At 32.3% G+C, this 21880-nt stretch overlaps 1 protein-coding gene across 5 annotated transcripts in view; it reads right to left on the bottom strand.

Annotated features, from left to right (window-relative positions):
• HELZ (helicase with zinc finger) overlaps window positions 1-21880 on the bottom strand; it is a 268358-nt gene that overhangs the window by 35645 nt on the left and 210833 nt on the right. For 4 of the 5 annotated variants that reach the window (XM_074260562.1, XM_074260566.1, XM_074260564.1 and 1 more), the window contains 7 exons: window positions 20949-21000; window positions 19993-20183; window positions 17802-18009; window positions 15319-15395; window positions 10340-10907; window positions 9616-9850; window positions 6579-7092 (listed from right to left, as the gene is read on the bottom strand). In XM_074260562.1, the coding sequence (XP_074116663.1) occupies window positions 6579-7092; window positions 9616-9850; window positions 10340-10907; window positions 15319-15395; window positions 17802-18009; window positions 19993-20183; window positions 20949-21000 (1845 nt within the window). Of the gene's footprint in view, window positions 1-6572; window positions 7093-9615; window positions 9851-10339; window positions 10908-15318; window positions 15396-17801; window positions 18010-19992; window positions 20184-20948; window positions 21001-21880 lie in introns of those variants that run through there. The other variant, XM_074260567.1, reaches the window with a different exon arrangement.

Here is a 21880-nt window from a genome sequence, read left to right as displayed (position 1 = left end):
ATGAATTATTATTTTTAGAAATTTCTAACATATAAAAAAGGAACTTCTATAATAATATTATTGTTCACACAATGAAGAAAATAGGACTTTTGTAGCCAGTTTCTAACATATAAGCAAACTACTTATGATTTGTAACTCAAGAATTACCAAAAAATATTTCCAAGCAAAACCTACCATGAAAGACTAAAACTACTTAGTGTACGCAAAAACGTATGGCAATTTAATTAAAAAATAACTTCCCTCTTTAAGTAGATGAAGTAGCTCAAGATAAAACTGTTGCCTCATAATATGTGCAAATGTGAAACTGAAAGATTCTTTCCCAAGTAATTTCTAAGCTATGATGCCAAGAAAACTTCTAGCTTCACAAGATGGACTTGGTGATACTTCCTAAAAAATTTATTGTTCTGTCTTTTTTAACATAGAATTTATTTTAAAAAGTAGATGATCATCTTAAACATAATTTCATTACTCATGAAAAATTATTTTAAATAAGATACCGTAAGATAACAACTCCAAAATCTTCAATATTCCAGTAAACACTCTGATTAACACTTTTTTTTAGTAGTACAAGCTACATCAAATGTAAGTTAAGCATTAAGATTAAAGTGATCTACCGATTTTTCTTGTGCAGGAAGATAACTGTATAAATATGCATACATATTTTGGATTTAACATATATTTTAACATGTTTAACATGTATTAGACTACCATCTAGGGGAAGGAGTGGGGGGAACAGAGAGAAAAATTTGTAAGGGTCAATGTTGAAAAATTACCAATGCACATGTTTTGTAAATAAAAAGCTTTAAGAAAATAAAGGAAAGAGATTAAAGTGATCTAATATCCTTAATGAAATTAATTTCATTCTAAGTATATATTAAGATCAAATGCAATTGCTTTATGTAAAAGAGAGCTACTATATCCTATTAACAAAAATCTAGGCAACAATAGCATATAGAAAGATAAACTCCAGAAAAAGTCTCTTCCATAAATTAGTCAACCTTAAAATATAATTGAATAACAAGTCATTAGTAAAATATGAAAGATCTCTCTCAGTGTTCCAGTAGAAAGTTCCCTCTTTATCAAACACTAGAATCAAAGAGAACATAATAGAGGGCGATTTCAGAGGATTGTCACATAATAAGAGAAAGCAGAGCTCTTGGCAAATAATCTTTTGTGGGGGTGGGGGTGGGGGTGGGGGGGTTGGTGAAGTATTTGATGAAGTACAAAAAATTAAATTAAGAAGACTAGGGAAGCAGCTGTTATGAAAACTCTTGAGAAGAGATGAGAAGAGTTGGAACATCTGCAGCGGTGAACTAGACAGAAAATTAGCAAAATTAGGACTGCCTTGCTGCAGTAAAAGCCCAGGTAAAATCAGAGAATACAAATTTATAAGGGATCCAATCCAGAGTGGCATTTCCTCCAGCTTCATACAGCAGTACTTGAATAGGAAAAAAGGAACAGATGTTGGGCATAATCTAGGAATAAATATACTCTATATTCCTTTTTTTTTTTCCCAAGCTTCTCCTTTCATCTCTCCTCTACTCTTTTCAATTGAGGACCTTGAATAATCTTTCTTGAAGAAAACAAAGGCCTACCATTCTTTCTTCCATTATTACAGTCTCAAGTAAAAAGGTGGCCCTTTCACTAAAAAAACGCCAAATCCTTTCTATGTAACTAACCTTTCTCCTATCCTACTTTGTCTTCTCTAGCAAATTGCCTCTATAATCATTACCCTTTTTCTGATCTTCAATATTTCTCTATTTAGTTGATGCTTTTCTACTTCCTACAATCATGTCCAAGTTTCCCCCATCCATTTTAAAAAAGGGAGGTCTTCCTTAAACTATTATCCTGTATTATTTTGCTTTCTTACCAAATTCCTAGAAAGAAAGTTGTCTATGCTCATTGTCTCCATTTCTTCACTCTCTTAAAATTTTAACTTTAGAACTTGTGATCTATACCTGTTAAAGGGAAACTGATATCAGGGCAGTAATCTCAGAATTACTTGTATGAATTATTATTTATGCAGAGGAAAGGCAGAATTTCCCCTTAAACCTTCCGTTAGATCTTTGGAGAAGGGAGGAATTTATAACCAAAGAAGAAATAGAGAACACTATGAAATGCAAAATGGATAATTTTGATTACTTTAAATCAAAAAGGGTTTGCACAAACAAAACCAATGCAACCAAAATTAGAAGGGAAGCAGAAAACTGAGAAACAATTTTTACAGCCAGTGTTTGATAAAAGCCTCATTTATAAGATACACAAAGAACTGACTATTTATAAAAATAAAAGTCATTCCCAAACTGATAAATGGTTAAAAGACATGAACAATTTTCAGAAGAAATTAAAGCTATCTATAGACATATGAAAAAATGCTCTAAATCACTACTGATTAGAAAAATTAAAATTAAAATACTTCTGAGGTAGCATCTCACATCTATCAGATTGGCTAAAACAATAAGAAAAGATAATGATAGGTGTTGGAGGGGACATAGGAAAACTGGGACAGTAATGCATTGTTGGTGGAATTTTGAAGTGACCCAACCACTCTGGAGAATGAATTGAAACTATGTCCAAAGGGCTGTAAAACTGTATGTAGTCTTGGTGCAGCAGTGCCATTACTGATTCTATATCCCAAAAAAAATCATAAAAAAGGGAAAAGGAACCACATGTGCAAAAATGTTTGTAAGAGCTCTTTTTGTGGTGGCAAATAGTTGGAAAATGAATGGATGGTCATCAATTGGGTAATGGCAGAATAAATTATGGTATATGAAAGTAATGGAATATTATTGTTCTATAAAAAAATGAAGGGCTGAATTTAGAAAATTTAGAATTTAAAAAAGCCTGAAAATATTACATGAACTGATGCTGAACGAAGCAAGCAGAACCAGAAAAATATTGTACACAGAAACATCAAGATTGTATGATAATTAATTTTGAGAGACTTGATTCCTCTCAGCAATCCAAGGCAATTCCAATAAACTTTGGATGTAAAAAAAAAAAAAAAAATCACATCCAGAGAGAGAACTATGGAGAATGAATGCGGATCAATGCATACTAATTTCACCCTTTATTCCCCTAATTTTTTTTCCTCATGATTTTTCCCTTTTGTTCTGATTTTTCTCTCCCAACGTGACTCACATGAAAATATGGGGGAAAAAAATGAATGTACATGTTTGACCTTTAAAAAAAGGAAAGAAAAAAGAGATGAGTCTTTAATTGTAGAATAAGTTTTAATCACATTTCTTATAAATCTAGATAATATTATAGATGTGCTATGTCTTCAGGACAAAGTTATATTTATGAAATACTAAAATTTATTATAGAAGTATATTCCAAGGCAGCCAGATAGTGCAGTAGATAGAACACTAGCCCTGGAATCAGAAGGACCTGAGTTCAAACCCAGTTTCAGACACTTTTAACACATAGTAGCTAAGTAACCTTGGACAAGTCACTTAACCCCAAGTGCCTCTTCCCTCTTCAAAAAACAAAACAAACAAACAAACAAAAAACAGGGAGGGGGGAGAGAAACAGAGGGAGAGAGAGAAAGAGAGAGAGAGAGAGATTCCCACCCACCCCCTGTCCCCCACCCCAGACTAGTATTTTTCTGTATCTAGTACTCAATATTTATTAAAATGCCTGAAACAAATCCAAACCTGAGTAAGGGACTGACTGGGTTCTCTTCATCAGCTGGGATGTTAAATAATAACATAAGATATTTGTATCTGGCAATACAGTCAAGCTGTTTTTGTTATTTCATGAAAAGTAATATAGAGGATGTTAAGTCTTACTTGGTATGTAAATACAGGAAGCTTCTTGTATATTTTTGATGTTTCATATTTGTTCTTAAAAATTCTGTTACCCATAAAATTAAAATCTTCCTGGATCTGTTTAATAAAACCAGACATTACTATTTAAAAGTCTAGTTCATTTTCATAAAAGTTGATATTTGCAATCTATATCTTCTAAAAAATCTAATAAGTGGCGATTACTATGAGTATGGATTCCCTATTCAGTGATGCTTGTAATAATGTTCTAAGATGTGCTACCTCAGCTGAAAACATCTGAAAGAAATCAGGATATATTGATGAAATCATCATTAATATTGCTAGGTCCTTTTACTTGCTGCAGACCTGCTCTGTGCTAAACTGGTCAACTACCTGACACAGACTAACCTCTACTCTCTCCTGACCTGAAAAACCACCAAAAGAGGATTCTTCTAAAATTCTGCCTAGAAAGTATTCAAAATGTGCAGAAAGGGCATCTGAAACTTCAGCAGAAATCTTTAAAAAGTGTTAGTATTATTGGAATTACAGATTCTAATTGCAACTGAAACATTCAACTTCCCCTTGCTGTTTTTAAATCAAACTTCCATCTATGATATTTTCTATCTCTATGCAAATATCTCCCAAATTTATATATTTAGCCTTAATATTTCCCCCAAGGAGAGAGTGAGAGACATGCAAGGACTAGTAACAAACACTTGGTTCCTAAGCCCAGACAGACAGAAGGCAAATATGCAGAGCTAAACATCTGGCAGAAGGCTCCAATACCTTTCCTCTCACATTTTTCATAACTCTCTATTAGTTTTTAACTGAAACTGCTCTTTCCAATTATCAATAAGTTATCAACAATTCATTTATTACCTAACCTACCTTTTCTCAGAATTCTCAAGATTACTGAGTTCTGTAGCCTTTGACTTTGCTGATCATCTCTTCTCCTGATCTCCTTTTTAATATTTTCAAATGATTATTAGGCATCTTAAGCTAGATGCTTTATAGACATCTTAAATTCAATAATATTCAAAACTTAACTTATTATTTTACTCCTTAGATCCCTCCTTCTTTATAACTTCTCTTTTACTGTCAAGGGTAGCATCATTCTCCCAGTCATCCAAACTTACACTCTATATCACCCTTAGTTCCTCAGTCTCATTCTCTATATCCAATCATTTCTATCTTCCTGTCATTTCTACCTTCACAACATTGCCTCTATTTTCCTCTTCTCTTCTCTGACCTTGTCACCATCCTGATATAGGCCTTCATAACCTTACTCCTAGAGTAGTGCAATAGACTTCTAGTTATTCTCCTGTCTATGTCTCTCTGCACTTTAGTTCATACTCCTCTCAGCTATCAAAATTGAAGGGCAAAGGTATTCTCTCTTAGCACCAGAGGTCTTAAGCCAATCCACCAATCTAGTGGCAGTGGTGTGAGTCTCTATGTATATCCATTCTTCTGTTTTCACATGGAAGAGTTTTGGGGTTTGGGGGAGGAGGTTAGTGACAAGAGAGGGAGTAGGAGGTCCCAGAGTACCAAGCTAAGGGGCAGCTTGGAGTAGAGAAGGCAAGAGTGGAGATATAACAGAAACACAAAGACAGAGGGACAGAGAGATAGAAAATAATACTATACAGGTAAAGTTAACACAGGCATGTTTTTGGAATAAGGATTTCTTCCAGAATTCTTTACATAAAGTGAGATTTGTATAATACAACATTAGGTAAAGCAAGAATTGTCTGTATGTACAAACTATTAAATATAAAGTAGTTCAATAAAGAAGTAATTAGAAATCACGGAGGATTAGGAAAGACTTCATAAAGAATATGGTACTTCTTAAGAAGAAGATGAGTAATTTTTTAAAGGAAGAAAAATACTTTATAAAGCGGGAAAAAAGAAAAGTACATTTTGGGTATAAGGGACCATCACTATGGGGTATAGGAAAGAAGTTAAGAGTGTCATATGTGAGGATGAAAGAGAATTCCAGTTTAGCTGGACTGCAGAGTACAGGAAGGGGGAGTAATACCCAATGAAGCTGGAAAGACAAGTTGAGGACAGATAGTATTAAAAATGTATAAAGTACATTTAAATAGCTATAAAAATGATATAAAAATTACTATAAAACTGGAAACTAGCACATATATGTATGTGCATACATATTTTATACTGAACAGTATAAATATTTCAAGGCAGAAATTCAATTTACCACAAGCATTTTCATCTAACTTATCATTAACGACCTGAAAAAGTTGAACACAGAATCACCAGAATCCATAAACCATTAATACAAAGTAGGAATAAATGAGTCCTAAGTAAAGAAATGGTTAACAAAATAAACAGAACACTACAAACCAAATACTATAAAGAAATTTCAAATTTTAGAAAGTCCAAATTTCTTAGATTTAAGAGTTATGATATGAAATGGAAGAAAAAAAAAAACTGACAGTAAAAAATGTTTTTTCCACACTAGAAGAGGAAAGAGTACTCAAAGGAGTGACAACTACACGTCATCTAATGTGTAGTTCTAGAATATAGCAATCAAAGGTTTTGGGAGGCTTTATAGTTCAAATATTATAATCACAACACAATTCTGAAAGATCATAAGGAAAGAGGATAGAAAATAAGAGAAGTCTAATAACTAGCAAAAATTACTCAACATCTATTAAAAAAAAATTTATATGTCTGTGAACTTGTTTTAATCCAATAGTAGCTGTCTACCATCACACTCATGAATAGTTATCCTTCCAAAATCACATAAACAAGTGAATAATGAAGAATGGAAGAGGGGATAGAATATAACTATACCTCTTCTAAGCTGTGGAGCGAAGAAGCAGATACCACACGAGATGACAGTGGGTGAAATGGCTCCTGACCAACCACATGTTGATTCTGAATTTGTATAAAAGAGTTCTGTTGTGGTCTGTGGGGTAATGGCGGTAGGCTATAGTGAAATCCCTGTCCCATTAAGTGATTCTGATGTAAATTAGCAAAAGTCCAGGATCCATCTGGTGGCAGGTATTTCAAAGGAGGAGGGGTAAGGTTTTCAGACGGTATTGAAAATGAGGGATTATATATTTGGGGTGGCAGATGTTGCTGAAATGCTGGGTTGCTGGCCATTTCAATGTCTCTAATGTTGTCGTTGAAGTTAGAAAATTGGCCACTATGATTTGAATTAGATGAAGAAGAAGGGTTTGCTGGTGGGCTTCTAGTTTGAACTTGTCTATATTGCAAAAGTCTTGACTGAGGTGGTGGCATTTCAGCTAGGTCCCGTGTTTCACTTTGATCATGATGAGCCAGCTCTCTGAGCAAGTCTTGAAACCTGATGAAAAAGGATAAGTTATACCAAGGAAGAAATAAAAACTCTTTTGCATATTAAATATTTCAAGCATTAAACAGTATAAATATGGTTTCACAAGCATAATAATATAATAATACAAATGAAATCATAGTAGTGAATTTAGATTTAAATTTATTCAAAAAAATGTACTAATTGGAAAAATTAATTGTACTTTGGATAAAAGTTTTGGATAAAATACATTAAAAGTGATTCCAAACCTGAAGAAGGACAGGCCCTTCATCCTTAATATTTTTCTTAATCATTTTTTTGAGTTATTACTACAGTAGATAGAGACAATATTGTGCAATAAACTAAATACTGGGCTTAATAGTCAGGAAGACACACATTCAAATCCTGTCTCTGATATTACTAGTAATAGGGGACCCTAGGCAAGTCACTTATTTTAATATGTCACAGGTTAGCCCCTTAATAAACTAAATCAATAAGTAAGTTGTTGGGCTGAGTTCCACATGAGGCTCTTTCTTTTCTGAAGAAAACAGATGGTAGATCAGACACAAGGGAGAGGAAGAAAAGCTGCCTATCATTCATATGACTCTGACACATAAAACCATCCAATTCAAAAAGTATTTTAAACTCCTACTATTTTTAAGAGGGGGCATAGTGGATAGTATTGTGGGTCTAGAGTCAGTTCCAATCAGGTCTCAGATACTTACTAGCAATGTAATAATAGAATCTGAGGTTTGACATCATTCCCCACTCCCCTAAAACTAAACAGAGTTTAAGAATAACAAAGTCCAAAATCAAGAAGAGGCTAGAAAAATGAGCAAGCAAAAAAAAGAACTTGATCATTAAAAAAAAAACGAAAAACCTACCATGGTAATAGAGAAGCTCAAGATTCAAACATAGAAGATAATAACTTGAAAACATTTAAAAACAAAACCTCATAAAAAAGGAAGATTTGATACAAGCCCCAAAAGAACTCATAGATGAGTTAAAGAAAGAGATGAAATGATTTTCAAAATCAAATGAAAATTATCAAAGAAAGATATGAGAATTAATGGCTTGATAAAAGAGATGTGAAACCTTGCTAAAATAATAATTCAATGAAAATAAGAATTGACTCAATGAGACATCAAAAAATGACAAAAATAAAGTCAAAAGACTGAGGAAAAAAAAAAAGTGAAATACCTTTTAGGAAAAACAACTGACCTGGAAAATAAGCTGAGAAGTAATTCGGGAATCATAATGCTCGGAAGACCCATGAACAAATAAAAAAATCCTGTATATCATATTTTAAGAAATTATAAAATAAAACCGACCAGTTCTAATGTTAGAATAAAAAATCAAGTTAGAAACTGCAAAAAAATTTCACCATTAACCCTCAAAAAAAACTCCAAAATGAGAATTCAAAAGAATAAAAAAGCCAAAATCCAAAACTATCAGGTGAAGGAGAAAAATAAAAACAAGTAGTTTCATTTGGAAGAAATGTAGAGCCTGAAAAGGGGAGTATTGTGAAATAAACCTAGAAGGTAGGATAGAATCAGATATTTAAAAGGTTTTAAATGATAAGCCGAACAGTTTTTATTTTATCCCACAGGCAATAAGGAATACTGGAGATTTTAAGCAGAGTAATGACATGCTAAGTCTTCTGCTCTTTGGGATATTATTTAGGCAGAAGTGTGAAGAAGGGTTAATAGGAGAAGGAATGAGAACTGGGAGTCTAATTACAAAGTTGTTATAGAAATGAGAGTCATTTAAGTGGAAAGAAGGGAAGAGATGAAAGAGATATTGTGAAGGTGCATCAAGATTTGAAAACTCTCTAGCTGTATGACCCTGGAAGTCACTTAACCCCATTGCCTCAGCCAAAAAAAAAAAAAAAAAAAAAAAAAAAAAAAGAAAAGAAAAGATTTAAAAACTCATTGGATCTAATCAGGTACAGTAGAAACAGCTTAGCTCTGGAAACAAAGGAGTTGGATTCTAAACCCTCATCAGAAACCTTAATATTAGTGAAATCTTTTCCTTTTTTTGGAGGGGGGGTGGAGAGAGATAATTGGAGTTATGTGACTTACCCAAGCTCACAAGTATCTAAGTAAATGTCTGAGGCTGAATTTGAACTCAGGTCATCTTGACTCAAGGCTGGTGCTATACCCACTGTGCCACCTAGCTGCCCCATATTTATGTAATCTTGATACAAATTTCTTCACAAAAATATTTTTCAGTCATTTTTCAGTTCTGCTTAACTCTACATGATCCTAATTGGGGTTTTTCTTGGCAAAGATGCTGAAATGGTTTGTCATTTCCTTCTCCAGCTCATTTTATAGAAGAAACTGAGGGACACAGGGTTACACAGATAGTAAATGTGTGAGGCTGGATCTGAACTCAGGAAAATGAATCCTCCTGATTCACAGAGATCTATTGACCATACCACCACCATCACCCCACAAGAATATTTCCACTCAAAATAAAAGGAGTAGATTTTCAAGGATCAAGGAAATCTGGGTAGAATTTTTGCTTCAGAAGCTACGTTAAAGAATATTCAAATACCTTGAATGTGTTGCTTCTGCTTCATCTTCTGCATTATTGGCAAATTTCCAGTTTGCCCTAACTGGCTGTTGATGTAATCCTGCAGGTTGCTGGGAAAGATGCTGCAGGTGAGGATGGTGATAGTGTGGATATGGAAGACTGCTTTGACTAAGATAAGCATTATGCTCACTCCACTGCTGTATTCTTGCTTGTTGTTGCCTTAATGTTTCTAAGGCCACATTCCCATGTATACGTTCTGGTTAAAAAAAAAAAAAAAAAAAAAAAAAAGTAAAATGTGTAAACCATAATCATAGTTGACTGGAGGGTTTTTGTTTTTATTTTTTTTTAGGTTTTGGTGCCAATTATCAGGATTTCCTCACAAAGATCCAGTAATAGCTATCATTAATTCTGGGAAGAATACAAGAGATCCCTAGATTTGACAATGTGTAAGAGTATTTTAGTGAATAAAATCATTCATCTAAAATTTTCATTTGGCACAACTGTATATACATTAATGTTCCAGACTATGCAAAGCTAATTATTAATACAATCCTGATTATTTGAGTTAGTAATCTATTCTAAACTGAAAAAAAAAAAAAATCAAACAAACGAACCAAAAAAATCTCCCCTTAAAGTAATATGCAGAATATGTATATTATATGAAATACCTTATTTAGATTATTTATCTTTTCACTTTCAGTAGTGAAACTTAAGAGATAGAGAGGAAAATGAAAATAAAACTTACCTAAAGCTTCTCCTAATGGTAATCCTGGAGGACTTTCTTCAATAAAATTATTCAAGTGAGTGGGGGGTATCATCGTGTTGTGTTGGGCAATGGGTCTCAGAGAGTTAGTTTCTTGCAGCATCGGAGGGGGGTGCTGTTCAGATACTACAGCATCTACAGCAGGAGAATGTGGTCGATGAGAGACTGCATTATTAAAGAAGGAATGACTGGGACCTACTTGATATGTAGGAGAAAGTTGAGAGGGTTGCTGCTGAGTTTGTTGATTCAAGTGGTTATGCTGCTGGACTGCTTGGTTTGGTTGAGGTGTTATTTGAGTCAGTTGCTCAGGGAAATGATTTTGCTGCTGATTTAAATTTGAGGGCTGTTGAACTGGAAATGGTTGTCTTGGTAGCTGGGATAAGTGCTGATAATGGCGATGAGGGACTGCATATTGTGCGTGGGGAGCCGTAAGATGAAGATTTAGGTGTCTTGGGTTGAGATTATCTTTGCGATGAAATTTGGGATTGGGAAAAGCAACACCAGGGCGAGCTTCTGGACTTCGGTTTTGTGGATTTGAATCTAAATCATTCTAAAAAGAATAAAAAGAAATGTCTTAATTATAGAAGTAACACTACTTTAACGGTCTTAAAGTGAAATTATTCACTTTAAGACAATTATAGTGATGACTTTCAGAAGAAATTAGAGTACCATTGTAGTGAAAAAAATGGCACAGTTGAGCTCCAATGCAAAATAACTAGGTTGATCTTGTTCTTCTCTCATATACTACATTCAATTATTTTAACATTCAAAATCTAAATCCTCTCATTTACCAAAAATGTGTTTTTGTTGTCAACGTCTAATGTTACATATTAGAATAATTCATTCTGGTACTCTTAGACTAATAGGATAATTTGTACATATTCACTTAAAAAATTAAGCCTACTAATGAAAAGCAGAAAGTAATTAAATTAAAATGTTACTATTATATAAAATAGTACTTGTTAGGATTGGCCAAATACTTTTAATGGAATTCAAGAAAGTATGTATTCCTTTACTGGCTTAATTTGTCAATTGTAGAAACTGGACAGAAAAGTATATTAAATAAAGAGAATATTGCTGGCAAGAAATATATTATATTATGACATTTTTATTTTCACTTTTAGTTCAGAATTTAACTCACTATAAAAAAATTGCACACTGAAAAAAAACTTGATAAACTACTTTGTTGGCCTCAAAGTCTTATAAACATGAATTCCATAATCAAACAAGACATAGAAGAGAGAGATAAAATAGGTCATTTCCATTACATAAACAAATCAATATAACTAAGAAGAAAAGCAGTCAATTAGGAAAAAAAAATACGTTTGCATCTATTATCTCAGATAAAATTCTGCTATCTAAAATTTTATACATTTACAGATACACACACACACACACACACACACACACACACACACACACACACACACACACACACACACACACACACACACACACCAGAAAGGAGGTGAGGAAGGAAAGAAGGAAGATACAGACAGAGATAGAAAGACAGAGAAGGAGAAGGAAAAGGAGACAGGAGAGAGAGGGAGAAGAAGAAGGAGAAGAAGAGGGAGAGGAAGAGAGGTGGTGGTGAGGAATAAGTGAGGGCAAAGGAGAGAGAAACACCAATCGACATTCCCCAATCGTCGTTTTTCTAAAGAATTGCAAACTATTGATAATCACAAATGAAAGACTGCTCAATATCACTTAAAGGAGAAATTAAAATTAAAACAAAACTGAGGATTTACTTGTACCCAGAAAATTGGTAAATATGACAAAAGATGAGAATGATCAATATAAGCTGTAGAAAAACAACCAACAAATATTTAAAGTGCCTACTATGTAGCAAAGAAGGGAAAAGCCAGAAGGAAAAATCCCACATATGTCAAAATATTTATAGCAGCATTTTTGTAGTAGCAATAAAAATGGGGAAAAATTAGATTTCCCCACTAACTCAGGAATAACTAAAGAAGTCATGATACATTAATGTAATGGAATATTAGTATTATTATTATATTAGTAGTATTGCTACAAACATGAATACAGAAAAGCACAAGAGGACACAGGAAGTGATACAAAGTGGAAGAAAACAAAAACAGCTATAACAATGTCAAAAGAAAAACAACGTAACACCCAAATTTAAATACTATGATTAAAATGATCAAGCTTATCCAAAAAGGAAAAAGATTCTATTCCCTCCTTTTTTATGAGAGGTGAGATTATATATAAATATATAAAACCTGTCAAACTAGATTCATATGTTGATTAATTTTGCTTATTTTTTTTTTCTTTTTTAAAAAATTACTGCCAGAAAGGATAGTTCTCCAGGGAATAATATTTAAGAAATGGTAATCTAAAAACAAGAGATATTAAAATTGAAAATGAAAAGATAGATTCTATCAAACACAAAACATACTTTGGAAAGGGGCATGAAAACAAAGCGGAACCAGAGAAATGTTCATACTGATGGTATCCTGAAATTTATATCTCCTCATTTCTCATCCAGACATATTCATTTTGGACTCCTTTGGTTTCCCCACCATGGCTAATATTCCCTTCACCTCCCAAAGTTGGTCAAAAGATGTGAATAGACAATTTTCAAATAAAGAAATTAAAGCCCTCCATAGTAATGTAAAAAATGTTCTAAATCACTATTGGATTAGAGAAATGCAAATTAAAACACCTCTGAGATACTACCTCGAACTTTTCAGATTAGCTAACATGACAGGTTGGCAGGGTTATCAAACTGTGCATACCCTTTGATCTAGCAGTGCCAAGAGATCATAAAAGAGAGGGGAAAGAACCCACATACAAAAATGTTTGTAGCATCTTTTTGTGGTGGCAAGGAATTAGAAATTGAGTGGATGCCCTTCAATTGGGGAATGGCTGAATAAGTTATGGTTATATGAATGTAATGCAATATTATAAGAAATGATGAATAAACTGATTTCGGAAAAGTCTGGAAAGACTTACATAAATTGATGTTGAATGAAGTAAGCAGAATCAGGAGAACATTGTAAACAGTAACAGCAAAATTGAGGGATGATCAACTATGACAGACTTAATTCTTCTTAGCAATACAGTGATCCAAGACAATTCCAAAAGACTTGGAATGTAAAATGCCATCTGCATCCAGAGAAAGAGCTATGGAGATTGGATTTGGATCAAAGCATACTATTTTCATCTTACTTTGTTTTGTTTTTTTCTTTCTCATGGTTTTCCCTGAATTTTCTTTCCCAACATGACATGTAGAAATATGCTAAAAATAATTATACATGTATAACTTATATTAGATTGCTTGCTGTCTTGGAAAAGGGAATCTTGGTTACAGTAAGGGAGGGAAGGGAGAAAAAAATTGGAATTCAAAATCTTAGACAAATAAATGTTGAAAACTACCTTTACATGTAATTGGAAAAATAAAATACTATTTTAAAAAGGCATCTGTCCTGGGCATTCTTCTATTCTCTATTTTGATTAATGACTGCATCCCCTTCAATAGATTCAATCCTTCACTTTATGCAGATGGATCTCAAATCTAATTACCCAAATTTAGCCTTTCTCCTGATCTCCAATCAACTGCCAAATCTAATCTAGTAAGACACATCAAAGCAACTGTCTTGTGAACAACTGAAATTCAACATGTTCAAAACTCTTGTTTATTATCTTAGCTTAAAATTCTGCTCCACACATCTTCCCTATTACTGTGGAGATACTACCATATTCCACTGACTCAGCCAGATTTAAGCATCATATTCTATTTGTCATTCTCCCTTGCCATATTTAACCAATCTCTGGCCAAATCTTGTCATTTCTACCTTTATGATATCTACCTTATATGTTCTCTTCTGACACTGCCACCACTGGTACAAAGTCCATTTGTACCATTTGCAAAGCATATCACCCCTCATATAGGCAATTAGCCTACTGGCTGACTTCCCAATTTCAAATTTCTCCCCATTTTACTCCAACCATCCACTTGTCTTCCCAAGTTATTTTCCTCAAGTGTAGGTCTGGCTGTATCCATTTCCCCCTTTCACTACAAAATAAATTACAGCAACTCACTTATCTCCTATATTAAATATAAAATCCTCTGTTTGACATTGAAAACTCTTTATAACATGACCCCTTCCTTTATTTTCAATCTTCTTAACATTTCACTTCCTTCTACATACTCTATGATCCAGATACACTGACCTAATTTTTATTCTTTATACACCAAAGAATATCTACTTTACCCATGTCTTTGCATTGTTCATCATCCATCCCTGGATTTCTCTCCTCAGTTTTTTTTACCTCTAGCTTCTCTAAAACTCAGCTTCAGTCCTTTCTTCTACAGGAGGTCTTATTCAGTTCTCCTAGCTGTTAGTTCCTTTCTTGGATTACCACTGTACTTAAAAGATGCAGAATGTAAATATACATGTAATAGAATGTGACTTCTGTTAAGGACAGGGATTGTTTTTGCCTATGTTCATCATTTACTTGTCACATAGTAAGCACTTATGGTTTCTGATTGACTAAAATGTATTCCCTTCAAAGGATTATCTTTCCACTCTCTCCATTAGAATCGTCCTCCATTTCCCAGTGATGCTTAACAATATATATGATCATATAAGGCTATAAAAGAAGTGAGAAATTAACATATGTAATTAGGTTTAATTATGATCAGAATTTTTATACTAAGAATACTATACCCTCATGTTCTATGTTGCCATGGAAAATTCTGATATTTACAAGTGTAACCCTAAAGGATAAAAGACAGAAAGATTATAATAGCCAACCAAAAACAATTAAACAAAAAAAAAAAAGGTGAAAGATGACACCCTCTAGAAAAGAGTCTATTAAATTCTAATGTAACAATGATTTGAAAATGCTAAAGAATAATATAAAGGGTAAATGAATGCTCACACAAGCTATTGTGATAGCTAAAAGCAAAATCCATTTATTAAATATAAACCACATACCTGTTTTGATTCTAGAGGCTTTTTCTCTGGAGTACGAATTTTATTTATTTCAGGTCCAGAATTAGTATCACTTTTACCTTAAAAAAAAAAAAAAAAAAAAAGGCATTGAAACCAATTTTTTCATTTATATGTGAAATGAAATTACTTCTGATTACCCATAAGTTTCAAGATTGGCTTCATATTCCCACTTCAATTTGGTTCTCTTCATTTTTTAAAAAGTTGTGTACTTTCTTTGCTGAATTACAAGAGAAAGTAAATTTTTAATTAAAGCAAATCTCATTATCAAATTCTGAATCATCAAGAAGTGTAATATTTAAAAATAAAACTGTACCAGGCAAAATAACAATAATTTCCCCAAACCTACAGTACATTCATTACTTTGATTCTATCTGAACAGAATTTTAGCCCTTTTGTAATTCCAAATAATGCCTGACAACAAAATATTTATTATATATCTTAAAGTCAACACAAACTATATTAAGCAATAATAATTAGAAATTTTAAAATAAATGGATACCAATAAATGAAATGAGTATGCTAATTTGAATTACAAACCTCAAAAAGCCCAAATTTCATAAGTATCCCTAACACAAAAGTTCTTTAAAATGTGAGTCTTACCTGATGGTTGTTTTACGTCATTAAAAAATCTTGAATTTCTTGAGCCTGTGATTTTATTAGTTAACTAGTAAACTTTCTAGATTATAAGGTATTTGTTTCACAACAACTTTGGGAGTCAAGTATTTAACTGACAAAAGCAAGGCACTGAGAGATTTAGAGCCATGCAAAAAGTCACTGTCAATGAGTGACAGAGTCATGAAAACAAGATTTGAAAGTAGGGGAAAATCTATGAATTTAAATATGAATTTTCCCCTCTATCAATATCCAAAAATTCTGTAGGAGAAATTACTTTGTACTTTTTACACAATACAGCTATTTTTCTTATGACTAGATTATTTGAAAATTTTATGTTAGAGAACCCTATAATAAGGAAAGGTTTTACCGTTCAGTTTTTATTTTTTGTTAATTCCAAGTGTTTAGTCATGTTTTCTCCTTGAAACTTTAAACAATGACTTAAAAAGAATCAAATTTGTATGTGTTTGGATACTTACAGATGAGCAACAGAATTATAGAATTTTAGAATACAAAATATTTGAAAGATCATCTAATCAAATTCCCTTGTTTTACATACAGGAAACTGAGGCACAAAGAACTTAAGCAACTAGAAGCCAGGGTTCTTTCATGAAAAAATATCATGAGGGAGATGAACAACCTTTGTACTTTTGTCACCTTTTGTTCCAGCTTTGTTTCTTACTCAGAAGGAATCTTCTAAACAAAAACTTCCTGTCAAGTTGTCAATAAGTTTATTATGCTTTATCCCTTCAGGTCTAGGGGAATTTTGGCATGATCTCTGGTAAACTAAAATTTCTCTCATCATTTCATCTCAGAATAGTTTATATGATGAAAAGTTCCTTTCTATCTTCTCAACTCAATTTAATAATTTTGCAAGGAGCAAGTAACAAAAAGATGATTATAAACTGTGGTGCTAAAATAACATATCATTTAAATAAAATAATAGCAAATCAATTGCCACAATTTTTTTTTAATTAAGAAACCCTTTAAAGGAAATATAATTTCATGTGAAGGTGGCCTTGAGCTTCATCTTCATAACTTCATCTTCATAACTCAATTTTAATTAAAACCAATTACCTTAGGAAAACAACTATATAATAGAGTCAATGAATTGCTAATAGCTAACTTTTTTGAAAGTGTGAGGATTTCTTTTGAGTCCACTTTAGATACCCTAATAGTACAGATATATTCTTGAATTACTGTTATATATGATCTTACATATATAAATGTATATTTACATATAAAAATATATATATATACACACACACATATATATGTGTGTGTGTGTGTGTGCGTGTGTGTGTGTGTGTGTGTGTGTGTGTGTGTGTGTGTGTGTGTGTATGAAATTTAATAGCAACTATAAAAAAAGCAATTCAGAGTTCCTAACTTTTAAAAGAACAAGGAACTTTTATTTTTTATTTCAAGACCTGTTCTAGATATCACTATAAAGACTGGGCACATGGACAAGCCCACAAAATAATGGTCTTTATCTAGAGCAAAGCATTTTATAATTGGGTTTTATGGTAATTTCAAAAATCAGAGTAAAAAAATAAAATGGATGTTTTCTTCTTCTTTTCAGAAATGACCATGTCCTGATTAAAATAATTATCTTAAATTAATTATTGTCATATAACTCTAAGAATTATCTAAAAGAAGAATTTGGTTTTTCTGCCTCAAATTTTAAATGCTGAATATTGAAAGCATTTAAAATGTAAATGTTAAATATTGTATCAGAGAATAGCCTCTATCTAGCATAACTAATGGGATTCTTTAAGAAACTTTTCTAGTTGGTAGTTATTGACATGCTCAGCCCATATTCTACTTATGATTTGAGTATGGCAAAAACAACTCACCATTTCGATTTTGTTCATGTTGATCCTTTTCCTGATGCTGAATTTGCTGTTGCCCTATACTAACTGGTGAATGATGTCCAAGGCCATATGGTATAGGAGACCCCCGTCCATGTGTCTGCAACAGGTTCATATTATATGCCATCGCTGCCTGATGTGTAATGATTCGAGGGTCAACTGCAAACCTACCCTGGTACCCTGTCCATGGTACCTATGTAATTAGAAGAATTAAAATTATTAAATCTATTTTAAAAGACAAACTATTCCAGGTGTATTGGTAAGGATAAGAAATACTGGGGTGGATGTCAATTCTAGTCAAGAAGATAACTACAAAGTTCTCAGTCAAAATTTACTGAATGGCCAGTATACATGTCATCATAAAGAATATAATAGCATAATATGTTTATTGGCCAAGAAATTATATGGCCCATACACCACTAATATATAGATGAAAACTGGAAATCTATGAACTTAGAGAGGAACTGAGGTGTTTAAAATTAATCTTTACTATTATTCTATATTTTGGAATAACTTCTTAACAGAATATATGCAAAAATAACCATGAAAAAATGTTATCTCATAATTGTAGCTGCTCATTAGGCTGTGTATCATTTTGAGAAAAAAAAATTTCATCTCCAAAGCAATAATCTAATCTATACATGAATTTATATGTAAATAAAATTTAAAACTCACTTCTAGTATGTAAAATTCAAATCCATTATTCCTTCTACAGGTATTAGTGGTGTCGCCAACCATGATACACGTTAGATTTCAAAATCTGAAAATTTATTTTAAAAGATTTTGACATATCCCTGTATATTAACACAAAATGAATAATGAGAAACCTAAGCAACAAGTGCTCATTTTATTAAAATCTAACTGTAAATTTTATATAACACAAGTTTCTTTGACTTAGTAAAAAGAATCCTAGTCCTAAGAAACTTATTATTTAACACAAATGATGTTTACTGTTGTCAAGCTGTCTGATAAGAAAAAACTCAGTTGAATTCTAAAGTTTGTAGTTACTGTGTATGCACTGTGTCTTACATGATGACAGTTATTCTCATTAGATCCTAAAGTATGACATCTGGCCAACTTGACAAAAATGTTTGTGTCTGAGCGGCGTTATTTTTTTTCAGGGAGGGAGTGGAGAACAGGAACGGAGAACAATGGGAGAATAATTCAGCAATACTTCCTCATGATAAATCACAGAAACTACTTGAATTTAAAGGTACTTGCTATAAATGAAAGAAAATATATTCTCTTGGCTAAATCTCTAGATTTGGCCATATGGCAGTTGGAATAGTAAATCAACAAAAATTATTAAAATATGCTAAGTTTCAAAGGAAAGTGAAATATATTTTTAAAAAATGTATTGGGAAAGGCGTGCTATTCTACTAAATCTCTTAAGAGTATCCTTCAGATATAACATGAGGTTCCATACAAAGGGTAAGAGTTATGCTTTCAAATAGTTAAGGTAGAATCTGAAGTCTCTTCAGAAAATAAAACCTTCTCAAATGACCTTTATTCCTTAGGAGTTTTTATTATATAAAAAATATAGATCTCCACCTGTGAAGTTCTATTGAAGCAAACAAAAACATCACTTTCTAAAACAGGAGACTAAATCACAGGTTTCACTAACCTCTAGTCAAATTAAATATGGTTTAAAAAAAAAGTGTTTTACAGGACCTCTTCTTCAAAAATGACTCATTTTTTCCTCTAAATATGCTAAAAACAAATTATACACAAAAACCAACTTCTTTTATGCCATGTTAAATGACTAAAAGCTGAAAATTTCATCCCAACAACATCATCTTGGTGAGAAGATAACACTGGATCCTCCAAGGGCAATCCAGGAAAGTGAGAACTGGAACTTTCTACAAAGATGGAAAACTTAGGGGTATCAGGTTGGCAACCTATTAATCAAATAACTAACCAAGCTAACTTCAAGAAGTTAGACCAGAATGTTGTCTGAGACACTGAATTGTTTTGGCCATAACAATTTATAACTAAGGCAATTAAAGGTGTAACAAAGTAAATACCCATATGGATGAAATCATGGCTTTTATGTAGTATTAAAATAGCAATATAACTAGAATGAGAGCCTGACTGAGCATGGTTCAGGACTATTTCTATTTTGATATGAATTAGTATTTACTTCAATAAACAGCAAATACCTAAAATATGTACTTACAGGTAAAGGCACGGACATAACCACATTTCCTCCATAGACAGCAGGTACATAAAGAATACTAGTCCCAGTGTGAGGATCTATCCTTTGAACAGGACTAGGAGACTTTCCCATATTTGGGTGAGGTCCAAGAGGGGAAGGAGGTGTATATGCTCTAATAGGATTGCCAATAAGTACCGAAGGATTGGGTTGAGCTAAAAATAGAGATGAGAAAACGAATATTGATTTTTAAAAAAAATTATTAATAAAAAATCACCTAAAAAAACTACTGAGCAATAATACGTTTTAGACACTGCATATTACATCTGATTTGTCAGCTTGCCACTACAAAGTTCTATATACATTATAAAGTTCACTGTAACCATCTTTAAACAAGACTAGCATATCAATATTGCTGTTCCTATTTAGAGAGAAGGATTTTAAAAAAAATATCTATTAAAGAAAATGTTTTTCCTCAAACAAGTTAAAAAACTTTTCTAAGCAAACTTTAATCTATAAAAATAAATCCATAGAGAAAATAGAATTTCAAGATTCATTATCTTACCTCCCAATATGCTTTGTTGTAATTTTAATTAAGTATACTCTGAAACTGATGAAATATGGAAGACATGAAATACTTCAGAAATAAACAAAAAACCCTTTAAGTCTTTAAAGTAAAGAGAAAAAAATTTGAATGAACTGATTTCTAATTTTTCAAAACACTCATCTTTCTAGGCCCTGACACTTCATTAGTGGTTTCTCACAAAACTCATGGTAAGTCTTCTTTTTTAAAAATTATTTAAAAAAAACCTTCCCCCCAAAAAAAAAAATAATGAAAAATACAAGTGCCCAAAAGATCAAGCATGCTGCTCAAATCAACTAGTAAGTCTATTCCTAAGGTCGATTTTAAATACCATGAAATTCAAAGCACAGACACTCATAAAAACATAATTTTTTAAAACATCACAACAGTCACTCACCAATTCCTTCATTCTGGAAGTGTTCATTTTGGTTATGATGGTGGACTTTTCCCTTTAAAAAAAATTATGCCTTAATTAAATTTAATTTTGGCAAAAATGTACTTCCTTAATCATATATAAACTGAAAATATGTAGTGATCTTTAAAGAACAGAAAGACATGAAAGTACATTAAAATAATTAAGAAATTTTTTTTTAACTAGCTTTTTTCTGTTTTAAACATTAAGCTTAGTGAAAGTCACTCTTTGGGGCCTCAGTTTGCTTATTTGTGAAATGAAGGGACTGGACTTCTAAGGTGCCTTCTAGCTATATTATTACATGTATTATATAGGTGTGCCAATAAATGCAGAGATTAACTAACTTAGAGGTATGAAAAAATTTAGTTTCCTTAAAACTTCTTTTACAACAAGTACTGCAAGCAGAGAAGATGGTACATAAAAAAAAATGGCTGCAAAATGTCAGCTTCTAACATTTCATAATGAGAACCATGAACCTCAAAAATAATATAAATTAAGCAGTTTATTTTTACCATCTTCTGACAGTATTTCATAGTTTTTTAAAGTGTAAATTGAACAAGGTTTAAGGACCACATTTGTTTTTTGCTGTTATTGTTCAATCATTTTAGATTTGTCCAATTCTTTGTGACCCCACTTTGGAGTTTTCTTGGCAAAATATGCTGGAGTTGTTTGCTATTTCCTTATCCAGTTCATTTTTACAGATGATGAAATGAAACAAGCAGACTGACGTGATTTGACTAGAATCACACTGTTAGAAAATGTCTGAGGCTATTTCTGAACTTATGAAGATAAGTCTTTCTGAGTTCTAAGCCTAAATGCCCACATCTGTTTATCTGATTTACAATTATAATTATAATTTTCCAATCAATTATAAAATGAACAGAGAAAACAAATCTAGTAACCACTCAAAGTAGAAA

Source organism: Sminthopsis crassicaudata, chromosome 4 (assembly GCF_048593235.1).
Source record: "Sminthopsis crassicaudata isolate SCR6 chromosome 4, ASM4859323v1, whole genome shotgun sequence".
NCBI lineage: Eukaryota > Metazoa > Chordata > Mammalia > Dasyuromorphia > Dasyuridae > Sminthopsis > Sminthopsis crassicaudata.
Note: the sequence above shows the minus strand (reverse complement) of the source record. Positions and strands in the feature narration are given on the sequence as shown.